Raw genomic sequence first — 12,277 nt, forward strand, 5'->3', positions numbered from 1 at the left:
AAAGTGGCCTAGCCAATGTCCTGTACAGCTGCATCATGACCTCCCAACTCCTATAGTCAGTGCCCTGACCAATAAATGAAAACATACCAAACACTTACTTTACTATCCTATCTACCTGTGACTCCACTTTTAAGGAACTATGAACCTGCACACCATGGACTCTTTGTTCAGCAACACTCCCCAGGACCTTACCATTAAGTAGAGAACATCGTCAACGAAAGAATCGGATATTTCAAAAGTAAAAATCAGGAAACACAAAGATTGGCAAAAGAATAGAGCCCTGTTCTGAAGGTGACCATTGATGCTAGATTAATTGTTAATTTTAGATTTGGGCTTGATACCTTATACATAGGCATATATAGGCCAAAAGCAGATTTCTAAATTGACACTTTGGATCAAACTTAATCCCATTGAATGGAGGAACAAGCTTGAGAAATTAAATGCCTATTCCTGTTTCTGTATTTCTGTATTGTTGTGTATTCAAAGGTCACCTCTAAGTTGGCTCCTTTCCATACTGGGAAGCCCAAGTTATTTTGACAATTTCCTCGTAACAATTAATCCAGGTACTGGAACTAACTTTGTAGCTTTTTACTGCAGTCTCCACTCAAATTTTTATGTCTCACTTTTGCATTATCTTTTCAATTGTCAATGATTATAAAGTGAAAAAATATTATTCCATGTACATTGCAAGGTTAACAGATCTATAATAATCTGCTCAAGTACAGTCAACTTGAATCATTGTCATCCACTTGAAATGCAGTAGTAATTTTAGGGCTCTTGTGATACAGGAGTGCCCATACCTCTGAGCCAGGAGGCGTGGATTTAAGTATAACATGCTCCAAAACTATGTTGATTAAAAACAAGTATTTGCAATGGTAATTTTTTTGTGTGTAGTTCTGAACTTGTGTATATTTATAGGTGGTTCTGTTTTTTTTCCAGTACTACTTCAGTTAAGATTTTGCAGATTTTTCGCGTTGCTAGATTAAGTGAAACTAAAAGTTTTCAAAGCCATTTCGGCAATATTCAGCAATTATACCATGCCTCTGCTGGAAGCAACTTTGTTGGTATATTATCGAGGTAAGTGTTAGAGTAAGTAATTTGCATGGTTTACATAATTGTGCTTTTTAACTTAACCCAGTTGTTGTGAATCTAATAAGTATGTTGTGTTGATAAATGTATGATAAATAGTCCAACAAGCTTGCTGTATCTCTCTTTGATATGAATTCAAGACATCATCATGCAAATTCTTCATCATCACTTTCCCTCTATAATTTTCTCAAAGCTTTGTCCAAGTTATTAATGTACATTCTAAATAAATGATACCATAGTACCTATGGCTGTGACATCTCACTGACTAGTTTGTCAAGTTGAAAGTTACTCCTCTATCCCAACAGCTTGTTTGCTATTCTTTGTTTATACTAATATACTACCATCAACTGTTATCATATTCAGTAACGTTTTATGTGTTATCTTATTACTTGTCTTTTGGAAATCCAAATACTGTATACATTTAGCAGTTCACCTTTTTCCAACGTACCTCTTGCATCCCCATTTTCTAAATGTCCTTCTGCAGCTTCATTAGACATGGATTCTAGCATTTTCCCAATATGATAAGTGATCTATAGTCTCTTCTTTTTTGTCTCCATCCTTTCTTGACTCAGTGATAGATTTTCAATTCAAAATCTAGAAAATCTTGGAAAATTGTAACCAATGCATCCAGTATCACTCCAGCCATTTCTTTTAAGATTTGAGAATGCATATTATCAGATCCAGGAAAATTGTCAGCCTTTAGTTCCTTTATACTTTACATTTTCTCTGATAATTATAATTATTTTAAAATTTTCCCTTTTTTCCCTTGTTAATTTTCCATGCTTTTACTGTCACCCATTGTGAAGACAATTAACAACACTCGTTCAGGATCCATATCATTTCCTTGTTTGCTGTTACAAAAATTTTCTAGTCTCATGCTGTGATGGACATACAAACCATAGACTGATAGACATTTACAGCTCGGAAGGAGGCTATTCTGCCCATCATGTCTGCAGCTGTCATCAAAGATTATCTATAGTCATGAAGGCTATGCCAACACAAGTGACTATCTAATTGCCTCTTTGATGTTTTGTCAGTTTGTAATTGGACCATTCTTTATGCAGTGAGTTCCAGATTTCCACCACCTTCTGTCTGAAAAAAACTCTCCATAACTCCCTCTTAGCCTTTTACCACTTGCCAAATCTGTGCCCCGGTTATTGAACTGTCTAATGATGGAAAAAAATGCTTCATTCCAGGCAGCATCCTGGAATGATAAATCCTGGTAAATATCTTTTGCATCCTCTCTAATGCAAATACATCCTTACAAGTAGCAAGGAGTCAGGGAGGCTGCAGAAGCATTTGAACTTGTTAGGAGAGTGGGCAAAGAAGTGGCAGATGGAATACAACATGGGAAGGTGTGAGTTCATTGGTAGGAAGAATAGAGGCATGGACTCTTTTCTAAATGGGGAGAACATTCAGAAGTCTGAAGTGCAAAGAGATTTGGGCGTTCTAGTCCAGGATTCTCTCAAGGTAAACTTGCAGGTTGAGTGAGTAGTTACGAAGGCAAATGCAATGATGCCATTTATTTTGAGAAGACTTGAATATAAAAGCAGGGAGGTACTTCTGAGGCTCTATTCGGCTCTGGTCAGACCATATTTGGAATATTGTGTGCAGCTTTGGACCCCATATCTCAGGAAGAATGTACTGGCCTTGGAGCATGTTCAGAGGAGGTTCACGAGAATGGTCCCAGGAATGAAAAGCTCAACATATGAGGAACGTTTGATAACCCTGTCTATACCCAATGGAGTTTAGAAGGATGAGGGGGGATCTAATTGAAACATACAGAAGACTGAATGGCCTAGACAAAGTAGAAGTTGAAAAGATGTTTCCATTGGTAGGAGAGACTACGACGCGAGGGCACGGCCTCTGAATAGAGGGAAGATCTTTTAGAATGTAGATAAGGAGAAATTTCTTCAGCCAGTGAGAGGTTAATCTATGGAATTCATTGCCACAGAAGGCTGTGGTGGCCTATATTGAAGACTGAGATAAATAGGTCCTTGGGTATCAAGGGTTACAGGAGAAAGCAGGAGAATGGGGTTGAGAAACTTATCAGCCATGATTGAATTGTGGAACAGACGTGATGGGCTGAATGGCCTCATTTCTACGCCTCATTTCTACTCCTATGTCTTATGGCCTTATATTATGGATGTATTGTCCCAGTTGAACTGGTGTCCCTCTCATCTGTGTGTATGGTTATTCGTGATAGTTGATCATGTATGAGCACCAGCTAGCCACGAAAAGACATGACCAACTATCACTAGTATCCATACACACCTACGAAGAGGGACATCAGTTTGACTGAGACAATACATCCATCCTAGGACAGGCTAAACAAAGACACGCACAGGGATTCCTAGAGGCCTCGCATTCAAACCGTAACTCCATTAATAAGCATATCGATTTGGACCCCATTTACCAAACTCTCAGGAAAAGAACCGAAGTGATGTCACCCACCACAACATACCAAGACACATAAATAGCAAGCAGGACAGAACATCAGCGCTTCATTGGAGGCTCAGTGATGATATTATCTAGCATGGTGCTGCAACGTCGGAAAACAAATCTACCAGCTCAGCGAGCAAACTTAATCTTCTGTAAAATGGTAAACTGATTCTTACTCTATTTTTGGACCATTTACAGTCCTTATTCCATGCTAAACTGTCATTCCTAATCCAATATGTTTGATGTAATAACTCCATTTTTAAAATTTATTTGTTCATGGGATGTGAGCCTTGCTGACATTTAATGTCTCTCCCACATTGTCCTTAAGAAATTGATTTGAGCTGCCTTCTTAAACTGCTGCAATCCGTGTTTGAGTAGAGGGCAGAGGATGTTAGGTCCACCTATAGTGCTGTTGGGAAGGGAATTTGAGTATCCATCTGCTGATTTTCCCCCTTTATTAACCTGAAACCCAGACTTCTTGCACACAATTTCCATTTCATATTTTGACTGCACAAATGATCTGTCATCATGAGACAATTAATAGTTTCTAACATTGTCTTGATTATTGATTTCATGCAAACCTATTGCTTCATTTTTTTTCTCTCCCTCCTTTTTTGAATAGCGTGTTTCCAATTCTAATTGCCAATCCTTGTTCTAGAATCTAGGGAAATCTGAACAATTTAAATCAATGCATCCAGTGGAATTATCCACTGATAATCTATTTAGTTTCTCCAGTATTACTACCACTACCCCAAAGTTTTCTGCAATGGCCATGCATCTCTCATGAATATGTGCTGACATCCTTGACTCCACAGCCTTGATGATACAACTATAAAGTATACAACTGTTTGGGTGTTGCTTCCTGAATCCATCACGTGGAATGTTTCTAAAAGATATTACAAGAAACAGATTGTTTTCCCCCATTGCATCTTATTCTATCAGCAACTAACTTTTCTTCTAAGATCTTTGCATTCTGATCTATGACCTATAAACTTGTAGAAACTTCACTGAACACCTTTCTCCAAATTATTTAATGAAGGTGATGAAAACAGTGGCTTTAATAGCAATCCCTGAAGTTCTCCACTAGTGACCAATCTCTCATGGAAGTTCTACAGTTAATAATTGCCTTCTGCCTTCACAAATTCAACCAGATTTGACTTGCATTTGAGTGATTCCTATGACCTCCTCAGAGGAAAATGGAATAAGAAATCAAAAAGATACAAATGTTTTTGAAGGATTTGTATTTCCTTGCAACTTGGAAATATTAATTTAACCATTTACATTTACTTTAAAGCATTTTGATGTAAAATTGAATAATTTCCCATTCTGCCTCAATTTGTGAGGCTACCTCCAAATCTTTCTATCAAAAAGACATCCTACTTTCATGTCCGATGCATTACTTACATCCATCCTTGTCTTAAGTGTCATAGAGTTCTACAGTACAGGGAAAGGCCTTCGGCCCATCAAGTCTGTCCCTGTTAAAAACAAGCATCTAATTATTCTACTCCCATTTTCCATTACTTGGTGCATGGCCTTGCATGCCCTGGCATCACAACTACACATCTAAATACTTCTTAAATGTATTAAGGGTTTCTGCTTCTACCACCCTTACCAGCAATAAGTTTCAGATTCACACTACCCTCTGGGTGAAAACATTTTTTCTCACATTTCCTCTCAACCTCCTGCCCCTTAGCTTAAATCTATCTCTCCTGGTCATTGAACGCTCAGTCAGGAGAAAAAAGTTTTTCCTGTCTACCCTATCTGCCCTTCCATAATTTTGTACATCTCAATTATGTCCTCGTCCCCTTTGTTCCAAGAAAAACAACCCCAGTCAATTCAGTCTCTCTTCATAACTAAAACTTCCAGTGCAAGCAACATCCTCGTAAATCTCCATTGCACCACCTTGGTTTATCTCTGGTTAAAACTCCTAATCAGAATGTTATTACTTCAAGATGAGTATTGCAAACATATATCTGACTGGTTTGCCATCCTGTATGTTCTGCAAACCTCACCTCATCCAAGCTTCTGCTGCTTATATACCTTCCCAATTGAAATCCTGTTGCTATCTTTCCTGTGCTTGCTGATGTACATACCAATTCTGAGGATTAGTTAGCTCAGTTTGCTGAATGCCTGGTATGTGATGCAGAGTAACATCAACAAAGCAGGCTCTTTTCCCTTACAGCTAAGATTACCATGAATGTCCCTGCTTCTCCTTCTCCATAAGACAATAAGACATGGGAGTGGAAGTAAGGCCATTCGGCCCACCGAGTCCACTCCGCCATTCAATCATGGCTGATGGTCATTTCAACTCCAATTACCCGCATTCTCCCCGTAGCCCTTAATTCCTTATGACATCATTTTCTTTCGCCTTAGGCATGGTGACCCTCCAGTTAAATTACCTCTCATTAATGAGTGGGCAGCCCTAGGGTCCACAGGGACTATGACAACCTTATCTTTACCTTTTACATATTAATTCCCATGTAAACTGGCAAAGGTAAGTGGAAGTTGGTTCACATCTTTGTCTCCTACATATTAGTGCGTTCTCAACCCCAGTGCAGGAGAGAACTCTGAACTAAAAGCACGTCAGTTCTTCTTGAAATAGAGATGCAAAGTTAAAGGGCTTCTCAGCTGACAGGTGACCTAGCATGAAATAAATACATTTCAGAGGTTGATGTATCATACGTGTGTTATCCAATTCTATAATTCACTTCTTCTAATTTAGAAACAAGTACATTCTAAAAACGCTGCTAACTATTTTGAAGTAATAACCCATTGGAATCAGTAATTAAAATAGTCAATTAGAATTCCAAGTAAAATTCTAATTCAGTGATGTAATAAAGTGATGCTGCATCACTGCTGCCCAAATATCTAATTTTGGCACACATAGCTTTTTATATTATATATGTATACTTGTCATAGATGTACAATTTTTAAAGATTAAGATTTTATACCTATTATGTTGAAGTAAATCTTGTGTTAGGATACACTTAGAGATCAATACATCACATTATTTCAAGGAAGCTGTTTACAGGACTTGAGTGGCTATCATCCATCCAGTCATTGGACAGAATAGTGTACACATCTTTAGTTTGGTAGTTCATAGGTTCCAGCCTCCATCTGTAAAAGTTCAAAGTCCTTATCCTCTATTTTTGTTTCTGACCATTCTCAATTCTCCAAAGTGCTGATCATTTGAACCAATAAATCAATTTTGCCCAAGCTAGCTTGAACTCTTGAATTTTTGCATGACCAGCAAGTTTTACATATTGAGTTCAATTTACATAAGCACTCGCTGATTCTGTCCAATATCTTGCAAAGATGTCCATTTTCTCGTGTCTTCTTAGATTAGGTAACTGGTCTAACTGTTACTATTATTACCATTAATAGCTTAATTCATATTTTTTTTAGACAATAGCAGTTAGTGATGTGGCTCATATACTTTTGTTACTTTTTAATCATATGTACTCCCCTAGGACCATTAGCCTGTCTAATCAGTGGGTTTGTGAATAATCCTTTATGAAGATAGTTTACTCTTTAACATTATTCAGATTACTGCATTGCCAATAAAGAGTTCTATCTTTACAACAATATGTTGATAGACGAGTTAGTAAAGCAAATATTAGTAAATTAATCCATGATAATATTTGTAGCAATCTCACTGATGAGTAGCATTCTACAAGCTCTATCTAGCAGCAACTTAAACCGTAGTGATGTACTGTTGCACTAATTTCACAGAGGGTTATTATTGCCAAAGATGGTTGTGGAAAATCATGGGGTAGAGCGAACTGATATCGGCAATCTTGGAAGCGGAATTTACTTCAGCAACTCAATCAGGTCAGTATTATTTGCTCTGCATTGTTCTTAAAGGATGATTAATTTGACAAAATTTTTAATGCTGCTGTCAAAAATTTATTTTAGTTCATGATTTTTATTTTAAAACTTATCTATGCACCTGTGGTCAGCTGCATCATGAACAATTTTGATAGGCAAAAGTAAATCTAAAAATGATTTGTTACTCTTCTCCAGAAACCATGAAAGGAATAGTGTCCTTGAATAATTTGTGTCCTTAGTTTAATATATTGTGATGTGTAATGTAATAAAGGCCTGCTTTTAAATTGCAGCACAAGCATTAAATACTCAAAGCCCAGTAAAACTGATGGGAGCCGTCTTTTGGTGATCTGTGATGTTTCACTTGGTAAATGTAAAGAGTATTATAAGAAGGACTTCACCTTATCTGCTCCACCACCAGAATATTCAAGTGTACATGGAATACGTAAAACTGAAAGCATTTACTCAGAGTTTGAGGTATGTCAACCAATGTCATTAATTGCAAACACAATATATTTTGTGCTGATTTTGTAAATGTTTTCTTCTCTGTGCTGTCTAGTCTTGGATAAATAGGATAACACCAAGATTATGTTTTAATGTTAATACTTATAAATGTACTAGCCCAAGAGCAGGTCAGAGACTAGACATTCTGTGTTGAGCAGCTTGCTGCCTGACCTTCCGAAGCTGTACACTATGTATAACACACAAATCAGGAGTGTGAGAAGTACTGTCAATTTGCCTGGATGAATGCAGCTTAAATGACATTCAAGAAGCTTGACACCATCCAGGTCAAAGAAATCCATAAGATTGGCATCTCATCCACCACTTGCAACTTTCACTAACTTCAGCCACTAAAGCATGTGGCAGCAGTGTATACCATCCACAAGATGCACTGAATATCTTCATCAAGGCCGGTCTGACAGTACTTTCCAAACTTGTGACCTCTATCACCTAAAGGACATGGGCAGCAGAAGCAGGGAGTGCCACCATCTGCAAGTTGCTAACCAAACCACACACCATTCCAACTTGGAACTGTTTCACCACTTCTGCACGGTCACTGAGTCAGAATCCTGGAATTCCTTTCCTAACACCTTCCCTTACCTGCCTCTGCCAGGATTGGAGCAGTTTAAGGCAGCTCACCATTACTTTCCGCTGGGCAGTTAGGGACTGGCAATAAATGCTGGCTAAACTAGCAATAGCCACATCCTATGAGCAAATTTTTATGAAAGCATTTTTAACAGTATTTAAAATATTTGTCCCCTACAGCTTTATAGACATGATTGTTATCCTTCTTTACATACAAAATACGGTAATAACTGTGAATATTCAATACTGTTGCTTCTGACCATTAATGGACTTAGTAAAATCTTTGTTATTTATTATTTTGGGTATTTATTTAAATTATTTATCCTATTTTCAGCAAGGTGTATGTAAGATCTTTAGTTTTTTTTATAAAAATGCTTTTGTTTCTTGATGCTGAGAAAATGCAGAATTATTGCATTAAGCATGTTTTATAATCTATTTAAATAAAGTCTTCTACTTCACACATATTCTATGAGGTAATTTTATCTTCAGTACCATGATCGTCAAGTTTTAAAAAATGATTAACATTTATAAAATTTCAAAATTTCACCGTTTAGGTTCTCCAGGTTCATCCCATCCAAGACACATATCTATTGATTGCTTAGTCCACATCCCACTCAACTTCTCGTCACTGAATTTGCTTTCCTATATACTGTGTAATAAATTGATGTATTTTACTTCAATTTTTCAGTGCATTCTGCTACCCTAGTGCCACTTTATAATTTGTCTATGTGGTTGTCACTGACTAGACCATCATTGCTCATCCCATTATCGTTGAGTAGATGGTGGTGAGCTGCTTTCTTGAAACTTTGCCGTTGTGAGCTTTAGAGCCACTGTCTGCTGTTCAGCCAGGAGTTTCAGGATTTTAGTTGAAAAATGTCGTGCTGGAAAAACACAGCAGGCCAGGCAGCATCCGGGGAGCAGGAAAATCGACGTTTCGGGCATAAGCCCTTCTTCAGGAATGCTGATTCCTGAAGAAGGGCTTATGCCCAAAACGTCGATTCTCCTGCTCCTCGGATGCTGCCTGGCCTGCTGTGTTTTTGCAGCATGACATTTTTCAACTCTGGTACTCCAGCATCTGCAGTCTTCACTTTCTCCTAGTTTCAGGATTTTAACCCAGCAACAATGAAGACATGACAATACACTTCCAGGTCAGGATCATATATGGCTTGGAGTGAAACTTGGTGCTGTCAAAGAAGCCTTGGTGTCTCTTCACCAGTGTCTCCTTTCTGCCACACTACTTGTATGCATCTCTTCTCTCCTGACAATTCCCATCACTTTGAAATTTCAAATATACCCACCAGACAATGTTTGCCCCCTTGGGATTCCAGACTTCTTCACCTGGCACAACTGCCAAACTCACCATGGTGTAAAGTGTACTTTGGTCCCCTATGAATAGATGAATATTTCAAGGTCAGGGTTCATATAAAGCATATTTTCAGGCAATGGCAATAATAAATCTAGCTACTTCTGAATGTGTTTATAAAATGATTGTTTCAAGATATTTGTCAAATAAGCAACTTAATTAAATATAAATGTTTTCCTTTGGTTGGGTTACTTATTTTGTTTTGAAATGTACTCGGGTTTGTTTGCTGTCATTTTCCTACTGTGAATCATTACTTTTCTTTTTAATTTTTGCTTCCAGGATGATGAGTTTGTTGTTTATAGCACTTCGCAAGTGAAAATGAGGTATGTTGTCCAGTTCTGCATTGGTGAAGACCAACTGGAACCTTTCCATCCTCTGATTAACGTAAATCCTGAAGAAATCAGCCCTTCAACATTGACATCTGCAGACATTGATATAGGTCAGAATTACTTTAAGTATGCCCTTTTATTCATCATTTGAAATGAATAAGACATTGCAAAACTAATTAGTGTTTAAATTAGTATCCCATTTGCACGTTTTTCAGCATTGAATATATACTTAAATGACCAATTTAATGGCAATGAATTTTACAGGATAAGCACGTTAGTGTGATATTATTGTTTGCACTTTCAAATCACATCCTAAAATGTCTTTTGACCATAATAATCAAGAGAGTATATTAATTTGAGAGAACTCTGCTACAGATCCATTTCTAGAGAGGCAAGAAAAGTATTGACAAGTCAGTTTGATTAATTTGGATTTTCTGAAGAACTAAAGACCATAACGTCATATTGCACTTGAAACATTCCTTTTACCAGCAAGTACAGATTCCTGCTATATACCCTCTTTCTTCCCTCGTAATCTTGAAAAAGTCTATCAAATCTCCTCTTAGCCTACTCTTTTCCAAGGAGTACTGCCCCAATTTCTTCAGTCTGTTCTCAAGACTGAAGTTCCTCATCCCTGAAAGCATTCTTGTAAACATCTTCTGCACCTTCTCCAATTCATTCATATACTTCCAAACGTGTGGCACGCAGAATCTTACACATTACTCCAGCCAACCATTGTCCTAGTTCAGCATAACCCCTACTGACTCTTATGAATTACTCTGGGCCCCAATTCCCTTTCATTTTCAAATGAACCGTTAAATAGACAGTTTACTGCACAACTATGTACCTAAAAGACCTTTCTGTAACTTTGGGTTAACAAGGGTAAATACTTTGTACCTTCTTCTCAATAAAATGACCAAAACTTTTCTTTTAAGTATTAAAAACATAAGCTATAGATGTCCCCTTTATTTAGCCTAAATTTAAATGTAATAATTTTGACATCATTTTACTTGTTCTTAAGAAACGTGATGATTTTTGCTTTTTCTCTCTCTCCCAGTTTTAGATATTTTTGTGCTACACACTATTCTCTAGATAACACAACTGATCTGCTTTCACATTTTCGGTATTTTATTTCCTGGCCATCCTGTTTGCAGGGAAACTGATGTGAAACTGTTCACACTTATCGTCAGAACAGTTCTGATTATGTAGAATCCCTATAGTGTGGAAACAGACCATTTGGCCCACACCAAAGAGCAAACCCATCCCATAACTCTGCATTCCTATATCTCTGGACACTATGGGCAATTTAGCACAGCCAATCCACCTAACCTTCACATCTTTGAACTGTGGGAGCACCCAGAGGAAGCCCACACAGACACATGGAAAATGTGCAAAGTCCGCACGGTTGCCCGAAGGAACCCGGGTCCCTGGTACTATGAGGCAGCAGTGCTAAACACTGAGCCACTGTGCTGCCCCATGGCCTAAATGCATAAAATGTAGAATGGAGATCCAATCTGGGACTTCATTACATATACCCACAAAGCCTGCAGCAATGCTCTCTTATTTTTCTTGCAATGAAAACCTTGAGACATGTAAAAGGTTGTAATAATTTGACTTTTTTTAAACTTGCAGATGATTTAGAAACTGCACAGGATCCTTCGAAAAGCATTACACCTGGTCTTCAGGACAGTGCTGGCAATGTGATTCCCCTGCAGGAAATCCATGTAGAGGCAAAGTTAATGGATCTTGTTGCAGAGGTACCAACAGTGATTTATCAGAGTGCTAAAACTTGGACACAGGAAATTTAATGTGGTTGGTCACAGCAACTTGCTTCAAAACTACAGTGGGGAGGATATTTCCTATGTGTTCAAGGCGTACAGACATTTGTAAAAGTAGATTAACAACATTTTTACAGCAGCAAATGTGTTGCTGGTCAAAGCACAGCAGGTTAGGCAGCATCTCAGGAATAGAGAATTCGACGTTTCGAGCATAAGCCCTTCATCAGGAATAAGAGAGAGAGAGCCAAGCCGGCTGAGATAAAAGGTAGGGAGGAGGGACTAGGGGGAGGGGCGATGGAGGTGGGATAGGTGGAAGGAGGTCAGAGGAGATGACCTGGGGGGTGCAGTGAGAGAGGGACTCACTGAAA

The 12,277-nt window shown here is 38.0% G+C and overlaps 1 protein-coding gene across 2 annotated transcripts in view; it reads left to right on the forward strand.

Moving 5' to 3' along the window:
* parp4 (poly (ADP-ribose) polymerase family, member 4) overlaps nucleotides 1-12,277 on the forward strand; it is a 140,600-nt gene that overhangs the window by 47,120 nt on the left and 81,203 nt on the right. For both annotated transcript variants that reach the window (XM_060826065.1, XM_060826067.1), the window contains exons 11-15: nucleotides 940-1,077; nucleotides 7,264-7,362; nucleotides 7,650-7,833; nucleotides 10,085-10,244; nucleotides 11,764-11,888. In XM_060826065.1, the coding sequence (XP_060682048.1) occupies nucleotides 940-1,077; nucleotides 7,264-7,362; nucleotides 7,650-7,833; nucleotides 10,085-10,244; nucleotides 11,764-11,888 (706 nt within the window). The remainder of the gene's footprint in view (nucleotides 1-939; nucleotides 1,078-7,263; nucleotides 7,363-7,649; nucleotides 7,834-10,084; nucleotides 10,245-11,763; nucleotides 11,889-12,277) is intronic.

This window comes from Hemiscyllium ocellatum, chromosome 6, assembly GCF_020745735.1.
Source record: "Hemiscyllium ocellatum isolate sHemOce1 chromosome 6, sHemOce1.pat.X.cur, whole genome shotgun sequence".
In the NCBI taxonomy this organism is placed as follows: domain Eukaryota; kingdom Metazoa; phylum Chordata; class Chondrichthyes; order Orectolobiformes; family Hemiscylliidae; genus Hemiscyllium; species Hemiscyllium ocellatum.